The sequence below is a fragment of the Myripristis murdjan genome, chromosome 1, assembly GCF_902150065.1.
Source record: "Myripristis murdjan chromosome 1, fMyrMur1.1, whole genome shotgun sequence".
In the NCBI taxonomy this organism is placed as follows: domain Eukaryota; kingdom Metazoa; phylum Chordata; class Actinopteri; order Holocentriformes; family Holocentridae; genus Myripristis; species Myripristis murdjan.
Genome location: NC_043980.1, coordinates 33,506,501 through 33,534,398, shown reverse-complemented (window position 1 = coordinate 33,534,398; position 27,898 = coordinate 33,506,501). Strand labels below are relative to the sequence as shown.

Here is a 27,898-nt window from a genome sequence, read left to right as displayed (position 1 = left end):
TTGATTTACCTGTGACTAAACCAGTGGAGCAGAATTTTTGCATAACACAGACAGACTTTAGTGCCATTAAACTGAAAAGAAGTTAACATGGGAATGGAAAAAAGTACGAAACTGTGTATGCTTTTTCTTGGCAGGCGGTCACATCTGTCACTTCTCTGTTTTTGCCCCTGTTTTGTTTCTTTACCTTTCTATGTTTGTAATATATTCATCTACATATCATTTTGTACAATGAAATCTACATTTCAGTGTACAGTATTAGATGAATCACAAAATAACACGATTGTTCCACAAAAACCTGAACCTATAATTTGGAACCATGTACTGTAGATGATAAGGATTAAAATGGTATTTTTACCATTCTTTGTATCTCATATGTTTACATTTTTGTTATATAATAAAGGAAAATTATGATTTCATAGTCTGATTCATTTTTTATTATTTACAGTGTATATTTATTTAAGATCTGTTGAGATACAAACAAAACAGATAGCATGTAAATTATTTTTTAAAAATACACATATACATTGACATAAACTTCTGACATCAGTTTCAAAGATTTCAATATGAACAGAGAAGAATGGACATTTATTAGAGATTGACTTCAAATCTATAGGTCAGTAGCAGACATTTCCAGTGAAATAACAAAACCCGTACTATTATTGCTATGAAATCTGTATCAATAGGCTTTTTAAAATCAAAACCCAGATGCAACAAATCAAATTGCCCAGATCACTGGAACTGTCTCTTAAGCTTAGCCACATGGTGTAAAGGGCTGATTTAAGTAAATAATCAAGCTAATTGATGCCTCATGACTTCATGTGGGGAAGGGTTCTCTTATTAAATTATTTCTTGAATTTCTACAAATAAATTGTGAATTATTTTGTAGTTGTAATTTCAAATCTATTCACAATGTGAGTTAGATAGGACCAAGAGAACGTTTCAATAATAATTTGAACAGTGAGATGAAACACTGAGATGAAAGTAAACTTTGAGATGTGGCATTATTGAAATTTTGGATATGGCTGATTGAGCTTGTTCAGACAAGCTACCTACTAAACTATTAGAGCTCTATCCAGTGAGGGATTCAAATAATCTTGGATGCAAAAATAGATCTAAGATATCCAAGCTGCAAAGCTAAGGGAAGAGGTGTTCTGCTACGAGCTTTCTCTGTGAGAAACTTTGTTGAACTTTAATTCAAATAAAATGTTTATTCCCATCTGAATCTCAGTTGAAATTTAACTATCTCCTTGCAGAGCCATCATGCTCCATAATCTCTTATTAGTTATTACATACATATTAAATTCCCACAACAGCAGCATACATCACATTAAGAGGACTCTCTTAAACTTGAGAGATGAACAATAAATAAAATACAGACAAAAAGACACCATTAAATCTGTTTACATCAAATAGAATTACAAGAATAGTAACATGAACAGTGCATGAAGTCTGGTTCATATCATTGTGTATAGTGCAGCAGAGGTTGGGTTGAGCGCAGTGAGGTTTGGTGAAGAGTCAGCGAGACATCATTCGTACAAACTCTGTGGGAAGAAAAGACATGTTGATCATTTTAACTCTATCCAATCTTTCCATTATCTTGTTTTCCCCCTTTGCATAACTTCAATATCCACCTGTTGAGCTCTATATAAGTGCATGTTACACCACTGAATAGGTTGGATAGACCATCCATCCTCTAGCCTCTACCATGCATCAAATAATTTCATTAAATAGGTTTAAAAGGAAATTGAGTCCAACATTCTTTGAATTCAGTCTCCAGTTTCAAACATTTTCTGAGGGAAACTATCATAAATGCCTGACAAGTTCATCTCCATCTCCTGCATCAATCTCCTGTCCTCTTTCTTGATGTCTACATTATTGTTGTGTATCCAGCTCTATTCCCTCTCCATTGTCTCTATTCCCTTCATGCCTACTTCCTCTTCTCTTTCCTTCAATTCTACATCTCTCCCACCTCTCAGTCACCCTCAATATTTTCCTCACTCACCTTCAAAGTCCACCTGCCCATCCCCATTGAGGTCTACATCTCGGAGGATCTCGTCAATTTCACGGTGGTTGAGCTGCTCCCCCATCAGCTTTTTCATGGCTTCCCTCAGCTCTGCTAGGCTGATCTGACCATCACCGTCAGAATCAAACTAGAAAAACAGATGGAGGGAATGAAGAAAGTGTGGGAAGAGAAAGGCATAAGATAATGAATTAAGTAGAGAGAGTTCTAGATTTAGGTAGGGATTGGATTCGAGAACCGGTTCTTGTTAAGAACCGGTTCTCAGTTGTCCAAATCCTTGGACTCGTTTGCCGAAGTGCTTAATGATTCCGCTGTCGAGTCTGCTACGCATGCACTATGACGTCTTACGCACGCTGCGTTGCTACAGAGTCAGCATGGTGTCGAGGCAGAGGCATTCAAAAGTTTGGTTATACTTCACGCGGAGGGACGACAACAGTCACTTGCAACGCTTGCAAAACTTCTAGTTCGACAAATGGATGAAGTACTAGCAGCGTGCAGAAACATTTGGCCACACAGCATGCAATTACTGACTCTAACGTTAATGAATCTCAGCCAAGAAGCAGCAGGAGTGCGGCTAAAGCTAGCGCGTCATGTGTTGTCGAATGTAAACGTAAATGCCCAGTGAGATTCGATAAGAGAATCGTTAAAGAATCAAATTAATAAGTAGATTCGATCATGGAATCAGAATTGCTAAAATCGTATCAAATTCCATTCCTAGATATAGGTAAATGAGCAGGCAAGGAAGTCCACTAGAAATTATATGGTCATTTAATTAGGGATGTTTCAGGTTCCCAAAAAAAAGAGGCACAATGGGTGAAGTGATAGCTGCAATATTAAATTAAATTGAATAAATTAAATTTGATGCCTCGGGATCAGGGCCAAGAACTGCCAGCAGCCTGGTACTAACCTCTCTGAAGGCGTCTCTGAGCTCCTTGACTCCAATCATATCTGCTGTTTCAGCCAGCATCTTGGGACCCATCAACTCCACAAAATCGTCAAAGTCCACTCTGCCACCACCTAGTGGGGGGTTAAAATAAGTTAGTACCAAAGAAACTGTAGTGAGCGCAAAATAAATGTCTATTAGAGATTAGTCCAGCGGCAGACCAAAGACCTAACCCTAACAATCAATAACCTAATGCCATTTCTATGTGTATCCTGGGGAGAATGAGGTGGGCGATCCTTGGAGTCCTCATGTATAAAATAGCTTGGTGATTTTCTACGTGCTCTGGCTGAGTAAACACATGAATTAAATATTTTGTTCAGAGATTCCCTGAGTTTCATCAACACTGTGCTACCACAGCACTACCACAGCAGGATTGTGATCACTGAAAAAGAGCATTAATGTGCAGTCACTGTTTTCTTTAAAATTAAAAAAAAAAAAAAAAAATACAACTAATTTGACAGTAATTTTTAATTCTGAAGCATGTAAAATATCAGTAATACCTCAGTCATCTTTACCCTTTAGCCAGGGACAATTTTATAAAAGTATAGGTATAGTGCAACATTTTTAAATTGATATACATCTCATTATCTCATTGTGTGTGTGTGTTTGTGTGTGTGGCAGCTGTGCATGCAGGACTCACAAATCTGCTGGCTGAGTTCTATCAGTTCCATTTCTGTAGGCATGTAGCCCATAGTCCTCATGCACTCGCCAAGGTCCTTACAGCTGATGAAGCCATCCTTGTCTTTGTCAAACTCCCTGAATGCCTCACGCAGCTCTGTATGAAATGCATGAGTGGTAACACAGTGTGTGAGAAGGAGAGAGAGAGAGAGAGAGAGAGAGAGAGAGAGAGATCCAATAATTAGGATGCAATTGGCCTCATCAGTGACTCTGTCATTCTTGTCTCACTCGTAGAACTTCTGTAAAACCCATGTGATATGCAACTAGTCATCTGCAACCACAATTAACAAAAATCTGAAGATGTGTGACAGTCTAAGATTTCATAATAAATATCCTTTTTCATTCAAGAGTTTGCATAGTTAGAGTTTGTTGAATTGTCTTTTGTTGTATGCATCTCCCTTTGTGTCATGACCATGTGGCCCAGGTTGTGAGAACATAATCACACAAATATTTGCTTGTGTTTCCCATTTTAAAAGCATTTTTACAGAAACCATAGCAGGTTACAGTTATTATTATTATTATTATTATTATTGTTGTTGTTGTTGTTGTTGTTGTTGTTGTTGTTGTTGTTGTTGTTGTTGTCATCCCCTTTTTTCCCACAAAACTGTAGTACTGTTTCTTATTCTTGTGAATGCGTAAAAGTAAAGTAAAGTAAAAGTAAAAAGTGAAGTAAACGGCAGACTGGGGCAGTGCTCCATTTATGCAGAAAAATACTTTCCTTTGAATAATAATGTAATTAAACGACAACAATCAGACACTGGCACATGTGACAATGACATGACACAAACAGTCGCAGAATGATATTCAGGAAAAGTCACAGTCGGGAAAGGTGGTACACTCTTTTCAGACTCCACAGTTTAAAGACAATCTCAAAGCCTCTCAGAGCCAAAGAGAGGTTCTGAACGGGGACGTGGGGCAGGGAAAAAGGGGGAGCGGCTGAGAGAGCGAGAGATGGAGTGGGGATTTGGATTAAGCTTTTGATATCTCTGTACCTTCCATTTCCTCTGGTCGTAGATCTCTGTCCTACAGTGGTGCAGGTGGCAGACAGAACAAACATACAGAGAAACGGAAAGCCAGTCAGGTTATACACACTTTCTCTCCCTCTCAGGGTGACTTTCTCTCTCTCATGCAACACACATGCAGGAAACATGCTTTCAATGTGAACAGGACATGCCTTGACTCTTTTCCCATAAAGCAGTTTTGTTTCATGTTCATCTGTCTGAGCAGAGATTTGATGTCAGGCTTACTGGGCTTTTGATCCGATTGACCTTCATAACAGTTTGGTAATTCTGCTAGACAAAACTCTTGCCCAATCGCCCATTTTTGCTGATAGGGAAGCTCCATAGCAAGCTTTCAAAGTGAAATAAAAGCTGAGGTACACAGACTCCCTTTACTTTCTGACTCCAAATGCGCACATGCCTCACACACACATACACAAAATCAATACCAGAGTACGCGCTTGTGTGTTGACAAATTTCAGAGAAAAAAAAAACGTCCCCTTTCTCCAATTCTGCCAAAAGAGGCTCAGGAATTTGACTTGTTGAACACTGAGCGGGTTGTCACATTATACATTGAGCAAAATGGTGCATGAACACATCATGAGAAATATTCAAAAGAACAACCGTCTTCATCAAAACACTCAGGAACTAATCTCCACACTCATCCCATAACGACAGTTGCTACAGTGTGTTGACTTCTGATGGTACTAGTCTCTCTTTGGAGACCTGAAGCATCAGTAGTTAATAGCTGAAGTCTGCAGGTGTCCAGTTGGACTGCTGAGTCAGCAAGGGGGATGGTTGGGGGGGGCTGTAAGGCCACATGGGGTCATTTTTTCACTGGAGGACAGTCTCTTAAATGATTACAGTGGCAGTCTCTTGAATGATTACAGCTGTAGGTGTCCTGTTAAATCCTCTTTGAGCAAACATCTGCTCCTACTCACACATTTTAAGGGAATGAAATGGCAGATGTGAGCACTTAGTGGAAACGTCAGTGTAGCCGAAGCCAAATACCAAAGAGAAAAAACTCTCTCACTTTCACCACAGCCAGCCAAAAACAATTTGCAGCAATTTCAATTGGCCTACAAGTACGCTGGCATTGGCTGAGATGATGCCAGGAGGGGTTTGTTCGCAACATGTTCCATGAGATTGACAGGCTGTGACATCACCAGCAGGAATATTACAGGGTCGGATTAGGGAGATGCAAGGGAGAGAACAGTGGCAGGGAGATTACAGGGCTAAATTGTATTACAACTCACAAAGGCTTATCTGTTTTTCATTTTCCTATCTGTTGATTTTTTTTTCATCTGCCAGCACTGCACTTCAGCACTTGATTACTTGATTTACACACCTGCATAGGCATCACATATGAACATGTACATTACACACACAGCTGGTATGGCCGCTGGTCTCAGATTGACAGACTGACTGTCAAATTGAACTGAGCTGAGTGAAGACAGCGAGGAGGAAAACATTTTCCGTGTTAAATTTGTGCACAGTTTTGCTGCTTCCCCTTGCAAGCAGCAGAAGGATCACTCATGCAAAAATCAGACACAATTTCTGCATTCAGCTTCAACAAAAGTTATTAAAGGGTATCAAACATCAAAGGAAGAATCCCTGTGTCATATCACAAATCCTAATAATAGCCTTTGTAGCATGATACTGATCATTAGCTTTAAGGAGGGTTTCAACAAATTCATCATCAAAAGTCTAGCGCAAGTGACACTAAGCACAAAAAAAAAAAAAAAATGGTATAGAAGAAAACTCTTGGTATTATGCTGTTGCCAAAAGAGCACCACCAGTTTTCCGTTTTAGAGAACAAAAGGGATTACAGGGGATTAGTGACCAGTAGAGGGTATCATTCACACCCTATCCATCTCACGGACTAATCTGTATACTCTGTCAAGGAATCCTATACTACTTTCTTGAATCCATGAGTTTAAATAAGTCCATTGGGTGTTTCTGCAAATTCAAGGCTGCAAATTCAGGCCTACATTACAAAATAATATCTTGTAAATAGCCTAAAATGCAAGATGTAGAACACACTAGCAAAAAAGACCATAACAAATCGTATTTCATCCCTGTTTTAATCCAGTACTCTTCCACTCCTCCTTTAGACTCAGCCCAAGGTCCTTAAAAATGTCAGGACCTCTGCTGCAGCTAAAGCACCTGTTACTAGTGACTACACCACTTCCCTAATGGCTTTCTTCAATTAGCACCACCAGCCACACTATGAAGAAATTACCCCGTTATTGATCTCTGCTATCTCCTCCTTCTCTACCACAGACATTAATCTGGAATAAGTGGGATGCTTGTCGGAGCCCACATCGTTAGGAGCTGAATCTGTGATCTAAATTACAATCTGTGCAAACGGCAAGGCCAGTGACTCTGTCACAGTGGTGCAATCTGTTACAGTCTGCACTTGTTTTACACAGGACTCCTACAGGAAGTATAACAGCAGAACATATCCCTTCACTTCTTTAAAAGTACATGGTGAACAGCTGCTGAGGGTCGACTGCAGTGAGACCTTCTTGACTGAAGTGATACGAAATAAGCACACCATTTGATGGCTGAGTTTAGAGTTCCCATGCTTATTCCACATTTTTGTTGGTTGAGTAAACGGCCCTCATTTCAACTGGTCCTCAGCAATTTTGCATAGCGCACCTTTAACACAAAATAGTAAACACATTTTGACATTTGCGGCTGAGAGACAGAATGAATACTTTTCTCCAAACAGGGAGTTGTAGTCCAAGTTGAGATATGCACCATTTGAGAAAAGTGTTAGAAAATCACTGCGGGCATGAAATGCACTGTATTCAAGGTTAAAGTAAAGAATAATATGTAAGTGAAGCCACTGACTGACGAAATGGTAACAATTGTTCACACATACTGGAGATTAAAGTGGATATGTACCTCTCCACATGTATTCATGCACAACAGATTGAGTTGAATATGATGTGTTATTAATGGGATGCTGACTCTCACAGGGTGAACTTGTATGTGAGGGTGGTGGTGGGTATCACGCTGAATTAATAAATGACTTTTACTTGACCTTGCTAAAAACAATGATAATGCTGGCTCTATGACATGAATGGATGATGATAATTAGACATGATTTTGGCAGCTGACATTTTGGCTGTGTTGCACCATGCATCAGTGTGTGTGTGTGTGTGTGTGTGTGTGTATGTGTGTGTGTCTCATACATACAAGTTGGCTCTGTGCGAAGCCCTGTCTGAGGAAGATACAGGCGGGCCCCACTATGTTGTGCAGCATGTTGCAGTTCTGAACCAGAGTACACAGCGGCTCATCGTATTCCCGCTCGCATGCTCCTTCCTCCTCATCGTCTGTGTCCACCTCACCTGCACCACTCACTCCCCCCAACATGGCCGCAGCCAATGGGGCCCCGCTTCCTTCCATGGGTGACACCCCCTTAAAGGAGGGGAACCAATCAGATTAGGAGACAGGTAAAAGGACCACTTAGCAGGTTTCTCTGATCGCAGTGAACCACGTTCATTCAGAGAGCTTCTATTATTGTTTGGAAAAAGTAACCATATCAGGTAAAATCTGAAAAAAATCAAAACTTCAAAAAAATCCAGCATGGTGGCTAACTGTTTTTGCCTGCTGTGTGTTACTGAAGTTATTCACTGCAGCACTTCAGTTCCCAAATTAAGCTGTCAGCACTAAGCTGAACAAATCACAACTAATGCCAAGTTTAGATGTTGACATCCCCACAGTAATACTTTACATGTCCTATTTGTTAAAAATATTTTTTACTGAATCATGAGCAACTGAATCATTTCTTACCTTCTTCATTTTGTTCTTTTTAGACGCTTTGTTGATGTTTCCCATCACCTACACCTATCGGACTTTTTCTCTCGTTCCCCCTCTCTCCCACCACCCTGTCCCACCCGTTTCCTGCTGTTTTTCCACTCTTCTCCCTTACCTCACCCCTGTGTCCCCCTCTCTGTTCACTTCTCACATAAATCTCCAAAGTCCAACAGAAGGCATCCAGTGCATCCCATGGGGCGATGCTTTTGCCACCCCCTGATACAAAGGCGAATGTTTCCAGTTGTAACACTACTACTGAAGGCGAGGACCGAGGACTCCTCTGAGCACACGTGCCGCGATCCAAGCTGCTATTGGTCCAATGAGAGGCAAGGTAGGCATATGATGTCGCACTGAATCCTAAACTCCTATAGGTTACTGAGGGCTCTCATGCTGGTGGTAGAGAAGTGTACTGTAAAATTATGGAATGGCACCAGGGCAGTGGAGATTCATAGAGTCGGGTGGGAGAGCCAGGTCATATCTGCGCTGATTTACAAACAACCTGCTGTCAGACTCTAGCCCTGATTGCATGACTCGACCATTCTCTCCCTCTCTCCCTCTCTCTCTCTCTCTCTCACACACACACAGGCGCACGCACATACACACTTTTTTCTCACTGTTTATCCATGTCCACCCCACCCCCCCACCCCCCTTTCTGTACAGTAAGTGTTCCCTTGAATTCCAACCAACTTAATCTAATCCATCCCGCCCACCTTCCCCTCTCTCTGCCTCTCAAACATCATGCTTATATTTTCAAAATGCCTAGTCTGGCATAACTGTGACATAGGGAGAGAGAGAGAGAAAGAGAGAGAGAGAGTGAGAGAGAGAGAGAGAGAGAGAGAGAGAGAGAGTGAGAGAGAGAGACTAGTGAAAGGGGGAGGGGATGGGTAGAATTATAGCTGGAGAGTTGGCTGCCTGTTTAATCCCCAGCATTTCAGATTAGAGGAAAAGAGTTATGTTGACAGGACACGGGGAGCAGGGAATGGGTAGGCGAGTAAACGCTGAAGGATATTTCACAGGGCTCAAGAAAATAAAATGAAGTAAAAGACAGGGGAAAGAACAGGAACTAGAGAGGGACAGAGCGCTGAGGGAAGACAAGGAGCTGAAAGGCAGAACGAGAAATGAGAAAAGCGGTCTAAAAACGAGCCCTTTTAACATTCCCAAATTACATTGCACAACGTAAAATGAAATGAAAACAAAATGAAGAAAAGGGCAAGACACAAAAGACTGCACAGAAGACATAGAGAGGAACAATGCACAACAATATGGGCGGAAGTGAAAAATAGATATCTGTTTATCATACGATGTGCATTAACACATGCTGATCCTACTATTGTCCACTGTATGGACTTTTTTCTTCCTCTTTAGCCATTACTGTACTATGTTCTGTGAATCTGGAGCTTTGAACACCAGCTTACATTTGGAAACAAGGTCTTTAGCTGGCCAATTAAATGTGGATTTAACCATCAAGGTGTTAACTTCGTCAAATATTAGGACATCTTGCTTGAATATGCCACAGAAAGCATTAAAGCCAGTTAATCCAGATTGTGTGCTGTGCAAAGTGCTTAGAAATGATTTTGCCCTGCGATTACTGGCCCATTTTCATTCCGGCATCCTTATTTATATGACTGAGGCCTTTTGCCCTCTCCTAATCAGACTTTTTGACTGTTTGGTCCAACAGATGGGCGCCCGAGCTTGCTTGTGTATCAGGATTGTTCATTATACAGTAGCAAAGTTGAGAAACAGGCCTTTACGGCTGTTTCTGAATATCCGTGTGCTGTTTGCCTTATTTCTCTCACTCCAAATATGAAAGTGATGACATCAGAAGAGAGGATGAGAAAGAAGAGAGGAAGAAAAGAGGTGTGGTTGTGCTTATGTAATTCTCATATTGCAACTGCAACCAGTTCATATTTCCCATTTTTTCCCATTTTTGCATATTGACATTATATGTATTTAAGTTATACATTGTATGTATGTATATTATATATATGTGTGATATATGTGTGTGTGAGGTGGCCCCTGTGAATGTCTATGCACAACATGTCTTTGTGCATTTTCATGTGTTTTTTGTGTTTCTCTGTGTGGGTGTATAGTGGTAAAGATGTATTGTACAAGTAAGTAGTAGGTACTTACTTGTAGGTAATACTTGAAAAATTAGCACAGCCTGCGTAGAGAGGCCATAAGCGCTGAGACTGATCAATCCTGAACCCCCAGTGTGAGAGAGCCAACACACTCCTCTCTGTCTACATTTCCCTCTTTTTCTAACACACCACACTTTTCTCTCCATCTGTTTCCTGTGTTTCTGTATCGTTTCTCCCTTTGTATTTTGCTCTGCATAGTATTATTTCTCGATTTTTATACCACAAGACCCTCTGATTACACTAAACTCTGATCCTTTGTTCTCATGATCCAAGTGTTTTCTGTTGTTTTCTTCTTCGAACCTCTGTCATTTTTCTGACAGTTGAGCTCAACCAAATCAAGTCTGTGAATGATGCATTTCTCTGATAAAGCTTGAAACTAATTTCTCATTTGTCTGATATGTCTGTAGGAACGAATCCACAACTGCTGCTACCACTACTATTGATTAATGATAATCATGCTCTACAATGCAAAGTTGACACCAGCAGAGTGCAGCAAAGTAAATCTGGTTGCTGATGCAAAATGAATTTGTTCCCAGGAGTAATACTTATGATTCACCACTAGATGTCAACCAAATGCAATGCTTTGCTGCTGGAGACACCAGTCCAGTGGTGATTTGTTTACTACCCATCATTTTCTGTTTTTGTTATGACATATTTGAGCAAATGTCAGTGCCATTAAATAGAAAAGAATGCAGTGAGGGTACAGGGGAGAGAGAGGGGAGATTCAGCAGGACGTGGTGAGCAGGGAGCTGGGTTCAAGAGTTGACTGTAAGGATCAACAGATTATCCCAAAAGACAAAAAAGAAAAAAGAAAAAAAAAAGAAAACAAAACAAAGAAAAGAAAAGGAGTGGCAAAATGAATTGGAAGAAAGACTGTGCGATGGGATTTAAGCCAGAGTTACATGGAATGAGTCTCAGTTACATGGAATGTGCCTCAGCCCCCTGAGCCAGCTGGACCACCCAGGATATTATTATATGTTTTGATTTTATTTATTCATTTATTTTTACACTTATTTTGCTACAAGCATTTATCAACACTGACTAAGTTCACGTTTTTAAAAATCTATACCAAACTTTCTGCATCAACATGCAGCTTCACACAGCAGTTCTTGTCATGCCTTCTCATGCCTAAAATACAACAAAACCACCAAAACACCGCAAGTCCCACAATTGAATGAATCCACCGAAACACAAGCGTTGTTTTTCTCTTAACAGCAGCACACCAGCACTCAGATTGTAACACAACACAAGGACCAGAGATGAGAACAGTGACCTAAAAACACAAACAAGCAGCATTACAGTCGACAGTTTGCATGTCTTTGAAGTCTTTGTGATGTTATTTTCTTTTCTAATTCCTCTCTCTTCTGTGAAGAGAGTATCTCCTAGAAAATGCAGAAAAGATATTAGAGAATATGCAACAATGTAAGAAGGAAAAGGCTCAAGTTTTTTGGCATACAGATAATGAAAAGTAATAAAAACAAACATTCAACTGCAGGGATCGGCTAAAATTTATAATACAGTTTCCAGTAACTGTAAAAAAAAAAAAAAAAAAAATAATAATAATAATAAAAAAAATAAATAAATAAACTTGCACCAAAAAATAACCTCTCGCTGATTTTAGTCTACCTAGTCCTCATCATCTGAGCATATGTTCTCATCAACATCACACGTTATGTGTTCTCTCCATGCCTGATCTGTCCCTGTCAATCTTCTGAAATGTCCTGGCATGGAGGGGCTGTTTGTGTCTCATTTAGAAAACCTCAGTCATCAGTTTCTCACTATTTTGCTCTGTGAACGTGATATCTAACAAATCTATTATTACTGAATCTACCCAAATCTATCATTTATGATTTAACTTTTAAATTACTTGTGACAAGAGTGTGTATACTTTTGTAAAATGGGCTGGAGATACACAAAGTTTTGCTGCTGGTTGAGTTGTCTTTCATTTCATTTCAGTCTCTCTGTCATTCTATCTATCTGGAGCGAGCACAGGACCAGAATTTCCCTAGCTGTCTTCAGTGCAACAACATTTGATACTGTGCCTCAAACAACAACCCGGCATGAACAGAGAGCTTTTCAGCCCTAAAACCCACAAACAACAGAGCAGTTGGGTGAGAACGGACGTCCCATCCCTCGACAACAGCAAGCACACCAGATGCGTGAATGACAAGGATAAAGGATGGGCCTACATTAATAAATTCTAAAATCCAGTGTTGGGAGTAAACAACATGCTGGACAGATTCCAAAAGTCAGGATTTTCCATGCCATGCTGACAGTTTTGAGCAGGTTAGGTCAGGTCAAGCATTTTGGCAGAAATGATGTGTATGTGTGTGTGTGCATGCATCAGTCTTGTAATCACATTACATTTGTGTGTAATACAATAATGTAACACATTACTGTTCCTAAATTCAGAAATCACATTAAAATTACTCATGAAACCATTATGTTGTTACTTGTGGTACAAGAGTTATTCAATTATCTGCATCGTGGGCGGATAAAACAAAAATTCTCAAATGTGCCTTTCATGCACACTTGCGCAACAATGACCTGACCTCTCATGACTTTGGCTAGATTTTGTGCAGTAGCAGGGAGGTCTATTATACACAATACTCCAAATTTGTTGCACAAACATATCAGAAAGCAAAGTGCACACAAGTTCACATAGTGACCTAAATGTTGTGACCTATAACTTAGCCCACCAAAATATAAAAATAAATGATGGCTGTAACCCAGCTGTTCAGTGAATCAGACAATAATTTCAACGGGATTGTCATACAAAGATTGAACAAATTTGTGCTCTTATTGGTCAGCTGGGATTGTCCCACACTTTCAAACTGCATGCTGCTTAAAACAGGTCATGTAATCCCAGTGCATTTACAATCATAGCCAGAGGATGGGAAAACACTTATGTGTACAAAGCCTTTCTGACGTCAGTGCATGCATAGGATCATAAAGTACTCATCTGCTCTTTCACCTCTTTGTCCTAATCCTAAATATACCATACAACAAATAACAGGATGACCAGCGTCCCTTGACCTTGAATGTGCATTAATCTCTCTTGCAAATGGCGTTTTTAAAGAGGAAATGTGACATTTGTGATAAGACTGAGTTCAGCTGAGTGAAACTGAGTTTAGAAGAGTTTGAATATAAAGTGGATGTTACATGTGAAACTTTTTCATGCAACTTGGTTCCAATGCCAATGATTTTTTTGGTTTTCCATCCAATGAAAATCATCAATTGGGACTGCCTCATCATTTGAATCTAATTTGGAGAACCAATAAAAATCATAAGCTGTCTAGTGAATCAAGTGGCATAAACACACCCATAGTTTGGAATTAGACCAAACCTACAATTAAACCATTTCTGGGGAATTGGATTAAGCAGTAATCCCTTGTCACTAGGATAATGATAGTGGTGACAGTATGTTTTTTCTATAATGGTGCAGTAGACCATGTGAAACACCTTATGAATGAGCGCTGCAGAAAAAAAAATTAACCCACCACTACTTTTCTCCTTGTAAGAGCAGGGACAGTAAAACTGTACAACAAATGGAAAGCAACATTTGTACCTACAGTACCTTGCATGTTGAACAAAGATCTAAATTTTTGGAATGATGAGCTGATTGGATTTCTCATCCACCCTTATCAAAGATAACAGATAAAGCAGATGGTATAAAAATTACCCTATTTTTGTTTTTTATTAGATCTAGAAATAAAATATGTACCATTATTATTGGAACTTAAATTGTGATGTATGTCAGTATGTCATAACAATAAAGCACTGGGGGAAATTACTGAATTCCTGCGACTGTTGGACTCACTATGGTATGTAATTTGTTTTGTTAAAGCTGGGGAGAAGCTGAAGCAGTGTCTGAGTCAAACAGGGGGGCTGCTGGCAACGGCTCGGGGATGGAAGCTAAATGTTGACCTAGGGAGACAGCTCAAATTCCCAGAGAACATTGTGGAAACCACACTCACCAGATATGGTGCTGGTGTCAGAAACATCAAGACAAGTGGTACTAGACCGGATGACCGGATGGAGGAGGCTTTTGAAAGGAAGAGGGACAAATATGAAGAGCTGACAGACCTAAATATACCATACAACACATAACATAATGACCAGTGTCCCTTGACCTTTAATGTGCATTAATCTCTCTTGCAAATGGTGTTTTTAAAGAGGACATATGACATTTGTGATAAGACTGAGTTCAGCTGAGTGAAACTGAGTTTAGAAGAGTTTGAATATAAAGTGGATGTTACATGTGAAACTTTTTCATGCAACTTGGTTCCAATGCAAATGTACATTGTATATACACACACACACACACACACACACACACACACACACACACATACACACACACAACATTCAACTAATTGCATGGAAATTGCACCGGCCTAAGTGTTATGGCACTAACATGACCCATCCGTTTAGAAGAAGGCCAATATCATATGCCAGGTCCATGCAGTAATATAAGATTAGGTTACAACTAAACAGACCTCTTTTTCCATCAGGCAACATTTGTATTGATTAAAAAAAAACAACAACAACAAAGGGACATTCAAAGAGTATATCAATGTATACATTCAACCTCCTTTTTTTGATTTCAGAAAACTCTCAGAAATAAACATTAAGTTGCACTGACAAGGACGGAAGGAAAACCGATCATGTCTAGTGATGGCTGTTTAACTGAACACTGTTTTTGTAGATTTCTTTATGAAACCATTTGTTAAAGACCTTCACAGACCTCACACCAACAAGGTCCTGGTTCGATTCCTGGCCAGTCAGGGGTCTCTCTGTGTGGAATTTGAAAGTTCTCACTGTGTCTGTGTGGGTTTCTGCTGAGAGTTCGAAGAAATGTAAGTCAGATGAAGTGAAGATACTAAATGTCTTTAGGTGTGAATGTGTCTGTCTATAACTGTGTCCCAACTCAGCGGCTGCAGCCTTCAAAGTATGTGCACTTATCGGCATATATATCTGCATATCAGCATTGAGAGGAGGAGTGGAGAGCAGCAAATAAACAGGACAACAACAGTAAGTTTTTCTATGCTGCTTCATCAATGAATTCACTTTTAATATTTTTGACCTGAGAAATCAGCTGTGTAGATTCCAAATATTAGCAGTTTTATGAAAATTGGTGGGGAATCAAAAATTCAATCCTGTTTTTGGAGTTTAGAAGCTCCATAAATCAGAGAGATGCCAAGTTAAAGCCAGCCAGCTGATAGACTCCACTATGAGCTGTTTGGAACTCTGTGAAGATACTGCTCTCGTAGACAAGAGGCTTTTATTTCCCCAGCAAGTCATCTATGTAGGCCCAGCAGCACAGCAGAAGCCTGTGGAGAAAGATCAGCACCTCAACTTCATGGGAGCACTCAAACGGTTTCTCTCCCTGCAGCTGGTTGCTAGGCTCCAGCACCACACGACCCTAATTAGACTAAGTGGCTTGGAAAACGAATGACTGAATGAACGAGGAATAAATTTCCTATAGAGAGGTCAAGGGGACAGCAGTGAAAGCCTGCTTTACACCTAATTATGCTAACCTGGTCAGTAAGAGTGTGTCTGAAATCTGAAATCAGTTTTTGGGTCACTACACTGATGATATGTTGATGATCTGGTGTGGGACCGGCTTAGAACTTTTAGACCAAATATCAAGTGAATTTTCACCTCACAGGCTAACGGGAAACTAACACAATTTTTTTTCCTACAGTTGAAACATGTCTCAACTCACATGGAAATGTGAGGGCAAAAAACAGGCTGGAACTTCACAAGAGAACAGGTTGAACAGGCTGGACTGACAACGAGCAAGACAAACAGCAGGATCTCACAAGATCTCAGGATCTTCCCTATCCTTCATCCAGTTCTCTAATATAACTTCTCACTTCTCCTGCACTTCCTTTTCAGTAATTTCCACAATATCAAAACTTTTCTGCTGCATCGATAAACTCTATTCTCTCAGATTTCCTCTCTTCCTCGGTAGCACAGTTAATCAACATGGCTGGAAAGTCTAAAAATTTCAATTGTCTTTACTTGACAAAGATGATGACCAGATGATGACTGACAAAAAGCTGCCAGCTGACAAAACTTAAGAAATCCAGCTTTTCTTTTTCTTCCTCTCTGTCCTTTCCTTTTGTTATTACATGGATATACAAACCAAAATAATTATACCCGGTGCCAAATCTTTGTCCAGATGCAATGAGATGAATATGTTGATTCACTTATTAAATCCTGCCAAAAGAAAAAAAAAAAAAAAAAAGGCTAAAACAAGTGTAGTGAGACCCCTGGGAGAATTCTACAGAGTTACTCCTCTTTCATAAGTTTGAGATATTAGAACTAACACAGGAACTTTTTAAAGAGTTTAAAGATAGGTAATGTAGAATTCCAAGGAGCTAAAGGCAAGGTACAATGCACAATGCAAATTAACCACAGCTGTTATTGCTGGCAAGCTGTAACTGACCACATCAGCATGGTCACTTAAAAAACACTGGATCCATGCTGGACATATTATTAATATATTAATAATATTTCCCAATCCTCATCAGGAAGGACACACATTGCTCAAGGCCAGTGCGTGTCACCCCCAAAAACAACCTGGCATTCTTTGGTTAAGGAAGGAAACGGCTGAAAAAATCCACAGGACTGACCTCAAAATAAGACTTTTAACCACTCTACTCACATCATTGCACACAGACCCAATTACAGGACGGCACTCTTCTTGCTTCCCCTTGATGGTGCTGGGATACCATCCCGGACTTCCTTTGAGGTTAGATCAAGAGCACATGTTCTTCCAAATGGAGGAGTAGACTGTTAATTTCAAGTGGACGTCCGTACATAGTATGCAGAATAACAAACCTATGAAACTGTTCTGTTTAAGTATCATCAGGTGGAGGTTGTAACTGAGAGCTGATTTATGTAGCCATCTAATCCAAGGCATTATGTTGGATTGTTAAACTGGGTAACAATGGGTAATGGCCCCTGAGTGATTAGATAACTTAAACATACATACAATAATTTATCAATGACCAGTGATGACCAATACCACCGAGAGCCAACCTCCCAGGTTACTTGCAATACACAAACAAATAATGGAAAAGTTGATAAATGCTGAGATCATTTACATGGTTAAGTAGCTGACAGGATCTGTGTGTTTGTTTGTTTGTCTAGTGAATCAAGTAGGATAAACACACCCATAGTTTGGAATTAGACCAAACCTACAATTAAACCATTTCTGGGGAATTGGATTGAGCAATAATCCCTTGTCACTAGGATAATGATAGTGGTGACAGTATGTTTTTTCTATAATGGTGCAGTAGACCATGTGAAACACCTCTATGAATGAGCGCTGCAGAAATGGAGGAGGATGTACCGTGGGAAGACCGGATGGAGGAGGCTTTTGAAAGGAAGAGGGACAAATATGAAGAGCTGACAGACAAGTGCTGAAGCAGGGGATGGCGAACCCGATGCTGGATTGGAGCTCGACGTTGGATTCAGATGTTTCGTCGGCCAGTCCCTCATTAGAGCACTCAAGATGCTAGGAGTGAAGGGACTGCAAGGAATGCAAGGAAAGCCATCAGGAACATCATGGATGCCACAGAAAGGGCGTCGAAATGGCTGTGGCTCAAGCGCGGAGATCCATGGACAAACAAAGCCACTTAGACACAAGCCGGGACCTGATCAACCTCAGCTGGGTCGCCTGGGTGAGGGTGTATGATGTTGAAAGACCCGAAAGCACCCAATGACCCCAGGATACATCACTGAAGATGGGTCTAAGTCACACCAAGTGGTGTATACTAGAACAAAATTTCTAACCCACGAGAGACAGAAACCTCTCAAAATGATTTTTTCAATCATAACTATTATGTAATGCATGAAAATACCAAGTCCCTATATGGCCAACCCATTGGTTAACTGGCAATCATGTCTTTCACAAGTCAAATATACAGTAGGATACAAATAAGGATCAAACTATCAGGCTGATGATGATGGCACGCCCCTTCACTTACTAGTCAATGAAGAGAAAATATTGTGAAGCCCTGTTTTACACACTCCAAATCTGTTGATTAATCAGTGCAGTCTTTGATTATTTAAAAGGGTAAAAGTTTGACAAACTAACTTAGTTTCGAGCCTTGTTTGAGCAAAAATATACCGCAGACTAGAACCTTAGAGTGGAAAGTTAACTCAGTGGCTGAAAAGTCATTTTATTTTGAAGCTTGCATATGCACTGCATATTTTAGGGCTAGAAATGTGGGTACATCAACTGAAATTACTTTGATTTAATGCTCAGCACTAACCACACAAAAAAGGAGGGAGACAGAAAAAAAAGTCCAAACACTATCTCATACCTCAATCAAACTGGGATTCTTTTATCGCCTATTCTGTGTTGTTCTGGCGATGCTTCAAAAGGATAGAGTTAAGGGTAGAGCAGGAAAAGAGTTGGGGTGAGAGATCCTCAAAGTGCACTTTTTCTATATCCTAATTTTTATTTATTTATTTATTTATTTTATTATCCTTGTTCATTCCTCTTTTTCTTCTCTTTGAAATTTTGTTAATTAATTTTTTTGGGAAAGACAATTCTGATCCTGTCTCACATCCTGTCGTGTTTTGCCAAGTGTCCATTCTTTTTAGATGCTTTTACCATGAGTCTCTCATTACACAAGTTCAGCAATTATGATTGTTCTCACGGGGTGCTTTGAGAGAGTTTAGCTCTAATTAAAGCAAACACAAACTAGTAATTTCAGCGTTCCAGAAGTTGTACTCGCAATTTAAAATGTGAGCTGCAGTGTTTGGAGTCCATCTGGAGATGTGTGTCTATGAGAATCTTACTTTTATTTACTGACTGTATATAGGACTACCTTACAAAAATATTTAACCCATCAGGAGACACAGTAAGTTAAAAAAAAAAAAAGTTAGTACCCACTAAGTAAATAGTGGGTACTAACTTTACCCCTTTGTTGATTTACCTAATTTGCATATGAAGTGACCTATATTCAACTCAATAGAAGGGCAAAAGCAATTTGCACATGGGGAGATCTGCAGACCTCACATGACACCAACCACTAGTTATGTATGAGAGAGTAATGGGAATGACAGAAAGACAGACAGACAAAAAAAAAGGGAACACGGACTTCCATTTAATCAAGCCCTGATCAACACTGAGTGTTGATGTAGAGTGCAGGAACGATGAATGAATGGACGGACAGCGTGGGTGCACTCTTTGGAGGTTACATTTTAACCTCAAATGATTTTTCAGACTAAGACCACATATGGCTATTTGGGCTGTCCCACTTTCCCTGCTGTCATTCTCAGCTCTATATTCCCAAAGGGAGGATAATGCCTTTGCACCTGTCCAAATTTGTGTATGAAAGATCCTGTGAACTAACATGTGGATTTGAGCTTTCTGTGATGCCCTGCAAGTTCTATCAATTGGACATTTACCTCAAAAATAGGATGCAGGGCTACAAATACAGAGACAGTAGCAGAAAAATTGGAACCACATGTTCTTTTCTCTCTATGGGACAGAGCCGCTGCTCAGAGCAGCTGTCTCATAGTGCTAATGTTACATCAAATAAACTAATAAATCTGTCTGTTGAAGCTGTTATTGTTTCTTTTTTTTTTTTTTTTGAACAACATTTTTCTCATTGTAGAGAGAGGAGCTCGGACAGATTAGAGTTGCTGCTCTTCCACGTTGAGAGGAGCTGTTTGAGGTTGTTTGGGTATCTAATTAGGATGCCTCTTGGACGCCTCCATTGTGGAAGTGTTTGGGCATGTCTGACTAAGAGGAGAGACGGGGTAGGACAAGGACACACTGGGAAGACTACATATTCCAGATGGCCTGGGAACGCATCGGCATTCCTGAGAAGTTGTGGCTGGGCTGCGCTCCTCAGCCTGTTGCTGCTGTGAGGATGGATACTTACAAATAAAATATTCATTGCTTGCTTATTTTTAATTGCATTCTCCCTTTAGACTGGGGTAATGCTGAAATAATGAAATGAGGAAAACTTGTATCCTCCCGCCTTCTAATATGGTCTCTTTTTCTGTGATTGCCCCTGAAGCCTTGGACACCTTTAGGCCATGGGCAGTCATGGCCTAAAGATGTGATGTTGCTGGTTTGATCCCTGAGACCTAGCCTTGATGGAGCTCCCCAATTTCCCTTGGATTTTTTGTTTTACTGACCAGGATTTTTTTGGCCTCTGCTTCCTGCTCTGTGGATTATGTTCCCCAGGGAAAGCGAGCAGCTGAAAATGAGTGTTCATTGAAATATGGAGCTCTTGTTGGCAACACTCAATCATACTGGTGAGACTTGCACAGATCACTGGGCCCACCTTGCGGTTGTGGCGCTGTTTTGTTTGTTGTTTGCTGTCAGAGAATCATTGTGTCGTTACTCTGACCTCCCAAATAAATCTCCTAAAAACCTCCTAGAAAAAAAAAAAGAAAATCAAAATGCGCTGCTTTCCAAGCTTAACTCAATCATCAGTTACCTTGGCAATGCTTTCTAAGATTTGGCATGGCTTTATGGCTTTCCTGTTATTAGTAAAGTAATCCCTTAGTTTCAGCACGGTGCATGAAGCTTGGTAGTTTGGTATGAGCTTTTAAAAAGGTCTAACCACACCTTTCAAGGACTATTATTTTCTGAGAGATTATGCTTGATCCAGCTGATCCTAAAAAATGGTTAAGTGTATTAGTAATTCATTCAACCCTTCCGTCAGGGCAGTGTGAATCAGTGGTGTCACATGTTGTATGAGCAACACAAAGGGATAAAGCAGGTTGTATAAATCTGGAGATCCCCTGTGCCTTTGACACTACCCTACATACTCTGCAGCCAGCAGTTTTTCTTTTGGTAAAGTTTGACAATATGTCAAGCCTAATGAAAACTGATGCAAAAGAGCTCTGGTGAAAAAAGAAAGACTAAAGTACTCTAAATATTAGAATGATAGAGCACACCAAACTACAAGCAACCAGTCTATAAAGTGTTCCTAAATTGTGTTAAAATAGAACTTTTTAGAACTTTTTATTTTTATTTTCAGTGTTTAACACACTGAAAATACAGAAAGCCAAATCTAAAAAGTTCACTTTAGATATTACACCAATTTTTAATTGAAAATATATTTCATAGTGTGTTTGTTGAAAGTTCTCTATATTTCAATGTTAAGTGTAGCCAGAATACACATTTAAATAAATGTACTAGGTGATATTTCAATATATTTTAAATAGACATACATACATTATCTTTTTTCATGAGAATATGTTGTCTTTGACTGCAAAAACAGTTCATAAGAAATCCTTTTTAAACTACACTGCATTGTAAATAAATGCTGTTAAATGCTTCTTGAAATAGCTCTAAGTATTATTATTAGTACTAATTAGCATGAGGTAGTTTCCTGCTCTAGACAGAGGAGGCAGGAACAATCAGTTTGCCCGCTCAGTAGTAACTTACACTAATAATAAGTGGAGTTTTGCATTTGACAGCGGAAAGAAAAGAAGTTAAGCTCAATAATCAACTCATAGAAAGCTTGGATTAGTGTGCATCTCTCTGCATAGCATGACTCTCGTCATCTTAATTTAGACACCGAGTGACTCACTGATTCACTGATTGAAACACGATAACATTAACACAAATTCATATTTTCAGGTGCATTTTATTCTTCAAAGTTTAACTCTTCTCTCCTCAGTGTGAGAGAATCTGTCTCTGACTGACAATCTTATCCTCTGGTTCGCTTAATCTCTTCCTGCTAATCCCCCTTTATGTCCCAATCAATCTCTTCTCTCCTCCTTTATGACATCTATCACTCACTGCACTCTCTGGTCCTCATCCCGGCTTTTCTCATTCACTCCATCTGTTCCCCAGGGTATGGATGACTCATATTCCAATGAGAATCGAAAGTAAAAAAAAAAAAAAAAGAAAAAAAAGAAAAAGAAAAAAAAAAAGAATGAGAGACACAGATAGTGAAGGAATCCAGAGAGAGAAGAGACAAGACCAGAGCCTCCTTGTATTTTGAGGAAATGGACATACGTTTGGGGAGTGTTACCAATGAAAAAAATGACATAGTACTTAGCCTGTTTGACTTGAACAGCTGCTTGTGCTTCTGAGTGGTTGCACCAGTCAAAATAGATTCTCAGTAAAGCTGAAAGGGAGTGTAATGTGAGCATGATGTTTTCAACATCTCTCTGTTTTTTCAAGACACCAGACAAAGCCATAGCTTGCCAAAAACCCACTGGCAGCTCAGTAACCAGTAGTATTACTGAAAAAAAAAAAACATCTTGAGAAACCACTGCATGTAAGACAAATGCAGAATAAATCAATAAATAAAACTGTAACCAGAACCTTGTACAGCAGAGCAGATGGAAATCATTTATTCACACATTTCAGACCTAAATTTCAAAATACTATGATTGCAAACCCGACAAAACATAAGGAAGCCATTAACAGCAGCTGGCACATTTGGAAATCACTGAAATTCAGCAAAACAATCTGAAAATGAACAAATGTCCGTGATCCAATAAAATTTAACAGCATAATTAGTCGAGGAATTGAGCAACCGTGATACCACACGTAGTAATAAACTCAAAATCCCACATTCTTGATAGTGGGATGCCTGGTATTCAGCCATGGGCATAAATCAGACTCAATTAAAATCATTACACTGGCCTGCAGATGCTTTTCCATCTAAGCTGCTATTCAAATGCAGCTGAACCAAAAGTCCAGATCAAGCATAATTAGAGAACATAATATCGGTGACCAGTGTCCATCTGGATGCACATATGCATGTACGCACACATACACATACACACACACAACTGAGATAAATCTACAGCTCCATATACACACAGACCTCCATAAAGCTTAAGTCCTGTTCAGATGGGATAAGTTTTATTCAGGACAATATCTGTTAAGTAATAATTATTGCAGGACCTTTGTAATGCATTTGACCTATTGGGACGGGATAAAAGTCTCAGTAAAAGCAGAGATGGACATAAACTAGATGAAACTCGAGTGCGTCCTCCATTATCAAGACCCCAAAACAAAGAATAAAAATAGGGAAATTCGTTTTACCTGGGGTTATTTTTACAGAGCATTTTACAGTGGTTGAACGATGGTGGGATTTTTAGCGACACAGGAGTGAGCAATCCATGAAAGTTATTAATATGGCGAATTCGGATGCAACTGAATTAGTGGAGATACTCTGGTAATTATTACTGTACCCCACGTAAAAAAAAAAAAAAAATCAGGCCCAAATAAGCCTTTAGAGCTTTAGAGCTGGCTTAAATTAGAGAAACTGTTTACTTTAATGTTTCTGAGGAATTGTATGGTGGAATACTGATTTCAGTGTATTTCACTTTCTGAGGCCGATTTTTCTTTTCAGAGGACAATTATTATGGTCTGTTTTTATAAGTGCTGCGACTGACCCGTTTATTTCTCAGTCCTACAACTGCAACTTCCATTTTGAATGTACTCATAAAGAAAGATTACGTGGATGCTTACATGCTCCATAGCTGGACATAGCAGGATGGGATAATCAGTCAGAGACTCTGAGGCTCTTTGCATCTCAAGCTGGAATCGGAGTGATAATTCTTTCATTGTAACTTTTCAGCACAGGAGGTCACTGACCCTGAGGTTCATTGACGGATTCAATTCCCTTTTGTCCCGTGTTGTTTTCCTCTGTGTTAAACAGTGCCTTTCTCTGTCCTTTATTAGATGTTTTCAGTTTGTGTGGCATTCAGAATTGCCACACAATCCAACTTGACTTGCTCAGTCATCACTAAAGACATTATACAGAGACATTTTCAGCTGCTTCACACGAACATGGTCTGCAGCTCACTGTTAGTCATATGTAACTGTAACCCATGGTAGGTGGTTTAAAAAGAGGGAGTAAGGTATAAAAGTACAAAAGCTCAGAAGTGCTCTTCCCACCAGTCAGTCTTATAATCTTTTAACACCTTATTTTTGCAACAAATTGAAGCATAAAGCTTTACTTTACACCTTCTTCATACCTCACACAGAAAGCAGTTTTGTGCCAAAATTTTTACTTGTAACTAGTTAGTGAGCAAAGCCAGAGCATAACCATGTCAACACAAATTATGATGGTATTCCTGTGAATGTCAAGCTTCCTGCGCTTTCCATGAACCTTATCAGTGCCTGAAGTTGAAACACCATGGCATTAGCAGTTGTTTTAAATAGGGCAAACAAGGAAACTAAGAGTTTATATCTTCAATCAGACCCCAGGTCCTTGAAGGGAACCGATAAATCAAATAGGAAACACAATTTAAAGCAAAACAGAACTTAGGAACTTGTATTATAGTATAATGACCTCTGTCAAGTTCTTATCTAGTAGGGTGTGGAGTCATATTCAAGTGTTTTCTCAGTCTCAGTCAAGATTTCCAAGTCCTCAGCGTCATTTCGTACAGTGTACTGCACTTTACCAGTCAAGGATAAAATAATATTTACAGGCCAGCCAACTAACAGGTCTCATAAACTTTTCTCTGTTAGGCTTGGGGTTATTCATTCATTTTTCATTCAATATTCACTCAGACGTCAGCTAACAGGGTGTTGGATGTCCAAGTTTAACAGCTTTGAAATGCTTTGATCAAAATGTATCAGACAGATTCCAGATAGACAGTGTCACTGCCAACATACCCGTGTATCAAGTAGATGAATAACAACAACACACAGGCACAAAATGTGTTATCACTGTATATTGACACAGTAGGTACTGTAAGCCTAATATCATTCTAAGGGATGGTAAACCCAGTCAAAAATGGGGATGGTAATATTTAGTAAGAGGCTATTCTTGAGCTCTATATAGTCATCATCCACCAAGATTAGAAAGTTTCGGAAAGCCACCCACTGATTTTCAAAGTTTTAAAGTCTGCATTTGCTACACTAATCCATTCCAGCATGACTGAGTGGGCATTCCCCCAGAATAACATTATTGGAAAAGACCAACCAGTCACAGTTCCAAAATCTGTTCCACAGTATGACAGAAAATGTTTTTTTTTTTGTTTTTTTTTTCTTTTCCCATTTGATTTCATTACAATTCATTCATTACATAACAACATCAGATGGTGTAATAAAAACCAAGGTTGTGTTCTGATTGGATTACAAACTATAGCTTTTTTTTTGGCACTTCTGCTTATTTGATAGTGGCAGTCAAGAGAGACAGGAAACACAGGGGAGAGAGAGAGGATGACGTGCAGGAAAGAGATCAGGCCTGACTCAAACACAGGCCACTGTGGTAAGGACTTAACCCTGATTCCTGGTGCGCGCTCTAGCAGGTGTGCTACCAGGGCACCCCCTGATCACCAAAGTTTTTGTGTGTGAAAGTAACTTTTTAATCCCTCCCCAGCAAAACTGCCAGTTTAACTCAGGACAAAACAACCAACAGGCCTGATGTCAATCTTTCTCTGCATAGAAAGAACTTCAGATTCTACACTCAACCATGACAATAAAATAATTTCAGTGAAAAATTGCACATTTTAGTTTACAATCCCTTTAATGAATATTCAGAGATAGAATGTGTGTGGTCCTGAATTAGTCACCCATGGCAGATCACCTTTAAGAGTGCACTCACCCAAACACTAAGAAGGTTCTGATGACCCTTTGAGTGTCCTACCTGTCCAAAGACCGAGTCGACAATTGGCCTCAACTTCCTCTTGTCTCCCTCTCGGAGCCAGAGATCCTCAGGGTCTCCCACAGGGGATGACAGACTCAAGGTCTTGGCCTTGGGCTTTGGAGGCTTCTTCATACTAGCTGAGCTCCATCGCCGAAATGACTCTATCTTTTTCTTAATGGAACCCTGTGGAATGTAAAATGGACTGCATTTATATTGAGCTTTTCTCATCTACCAAACACTTTATGATAATACCTTACCCCTTCACACAAACACACTGATGGCAGAGGCTGCCATGCAAGGATACAAGATTCCCATCAGGAGCAGCTAGAGGTTCAGTGTCTTGCTCAAGGACACTTCAACAGACTCTCCAGAGGAACCGGAACCCTCAGATTACTAGACAACCACTCTGCCTCATGGCTCATGAGACAGAGTGGCCCAGTAAGTTTGACAAGCAGGTAAAAGCAAGTTATTTCACTTTTTTCTGTCTTGGCTGATGCTGTCAGCCAAGAAAGATGGGAACAACAGGACAGAGAGGATGACATGCAGTAAAGGGCCTGGGCCAGTATTGAACCCGTGCCACTGTGATAAGGACACAGTCTTGATACTTGGTACGAGCTCTACCAAGTGGCTTCTGGGGCGTCCCTGAAGGCAGGTCACTTTACATGAAGTAATGCATGAATGCATGGGTGGATGGCTAAAAAAGCAAATGAATGATGAGCGAAAGAGGATTGAATGGATGAATGATTTTGTCTATTTATAACACAGCAATTAATTCAGCAATAAAGTAAATGATGAATGAGTGGGTGAAGCAATCAGGTATTAAATGAATGAATAAATGAATGAACTGCTTTAGGGAAATCTGGGTCAAATGCTGAGGTGAAAAGGATTACAGACTGTTACAGCACCGCTCAGACTTCAACAACATACACACACACACACATACATATACACTCACACATGCAGACACACACACACACACACACACACACACACACACACACACACAAACACATAAAAAATGAATGTTTAAAAAATATTTGTAAACAGTGTTTGACCCATTTATTACACACATACTCATGATGGTGCCTCCATGCCAGCGAGGCCAGGGTTGGCAAACACAGTTCCACCAGATTACATGTTCAGTTGATAAGAGGAACAGTGCCAAGATCTAGGACAATGAAAAGTCCCACTTTGACACACACACATAAACTGACCTTTTTGACAAGTTTTCCCTCAGGCACCTCCATGGATGACATGCTTCTCGCGTCATTCATCTTTGCAGCCCAGGTTGCATTCACATGGATGTTCTGTCTCTCCCCCTGACACGCTCTTATCCACTCCTCCTCTTTATCTGTCTCTAGAGCATCTGACACTGGTTGATAATCTGAGGCACATCTCCTGCTGTTGTTGCTCCTCCTTCTCTCATCCCTCTCTCCCTCTCATCCCTCTCCCTACATCCACATCCATCTCTCTTTCATCTCTGTTTATATCCACATCCCTCCCTTGCATCCCTTTTTCTCTTGGTTTCTCTGTGTTTATCTCTGCCTCACACACATGCACATAGACACACATGCATACACATGATTGCATGCACACAGCTAGTGCACACAGACAACAACAACAACAACAATTCTAATAATGATAAACTTTTATATCACTTTTTGAAATGCTACAAAGTGCTTTACAAAACA

The 27,898-nt window shown here is 39.8% G+C and overlaps 1 protein-coding gene across 2 annotated transcripts; it reads right to left on the bottom strand.

The window, feature by feature from the left end:
- Nucleotides 1-1,397: 1,397 nt before the first annotated feature.
- cabp2a (calcium binding protein 2a) lies at nucleotides 1,398-27,549 on the bottom strand. 2 transcript variants are annotated; one of them, XM_030063743.1, is made up of 7 exons: nucleotides 27,422-27,549; nucleotides 26,208-26,390; nucleotides 4,634-4,664; nucleotides 3,604-3,738; nucleotides 2,928-3,037; nucleotides 2,003-2,150; nucleotides 1,398-1,541 (listed from the first exon to the last, which is right to left on the bottom strand). In XM_030063743.1, exons 1-7 carry the CDS (start codon nucleotides 27,479-27,481, stop codon nucleotides 1,516-1,518), a joined length of 693 nt encoding a protein of 230 aa, XP_029919603.1. In that variant the 5' UTR covers nucleotides 27,482-27,549; the 3' UTR covers nucleotides 1,398-1,515. The 2 variants fall into 2 exon arrangements, with proteins under 2 accessions (XP_029919603.1, XP_029919593.1); XM_030063733.1 differs by lacking the exons at nucleotides 26,208-26,390; nucleotides 27,422-27,549 and adding exons at nucleotides 7,844-8,065; nucleotides 8,441-8,519.
- Nucleotides 27,550-27,898: the final 349 nt, after the last annotated feature.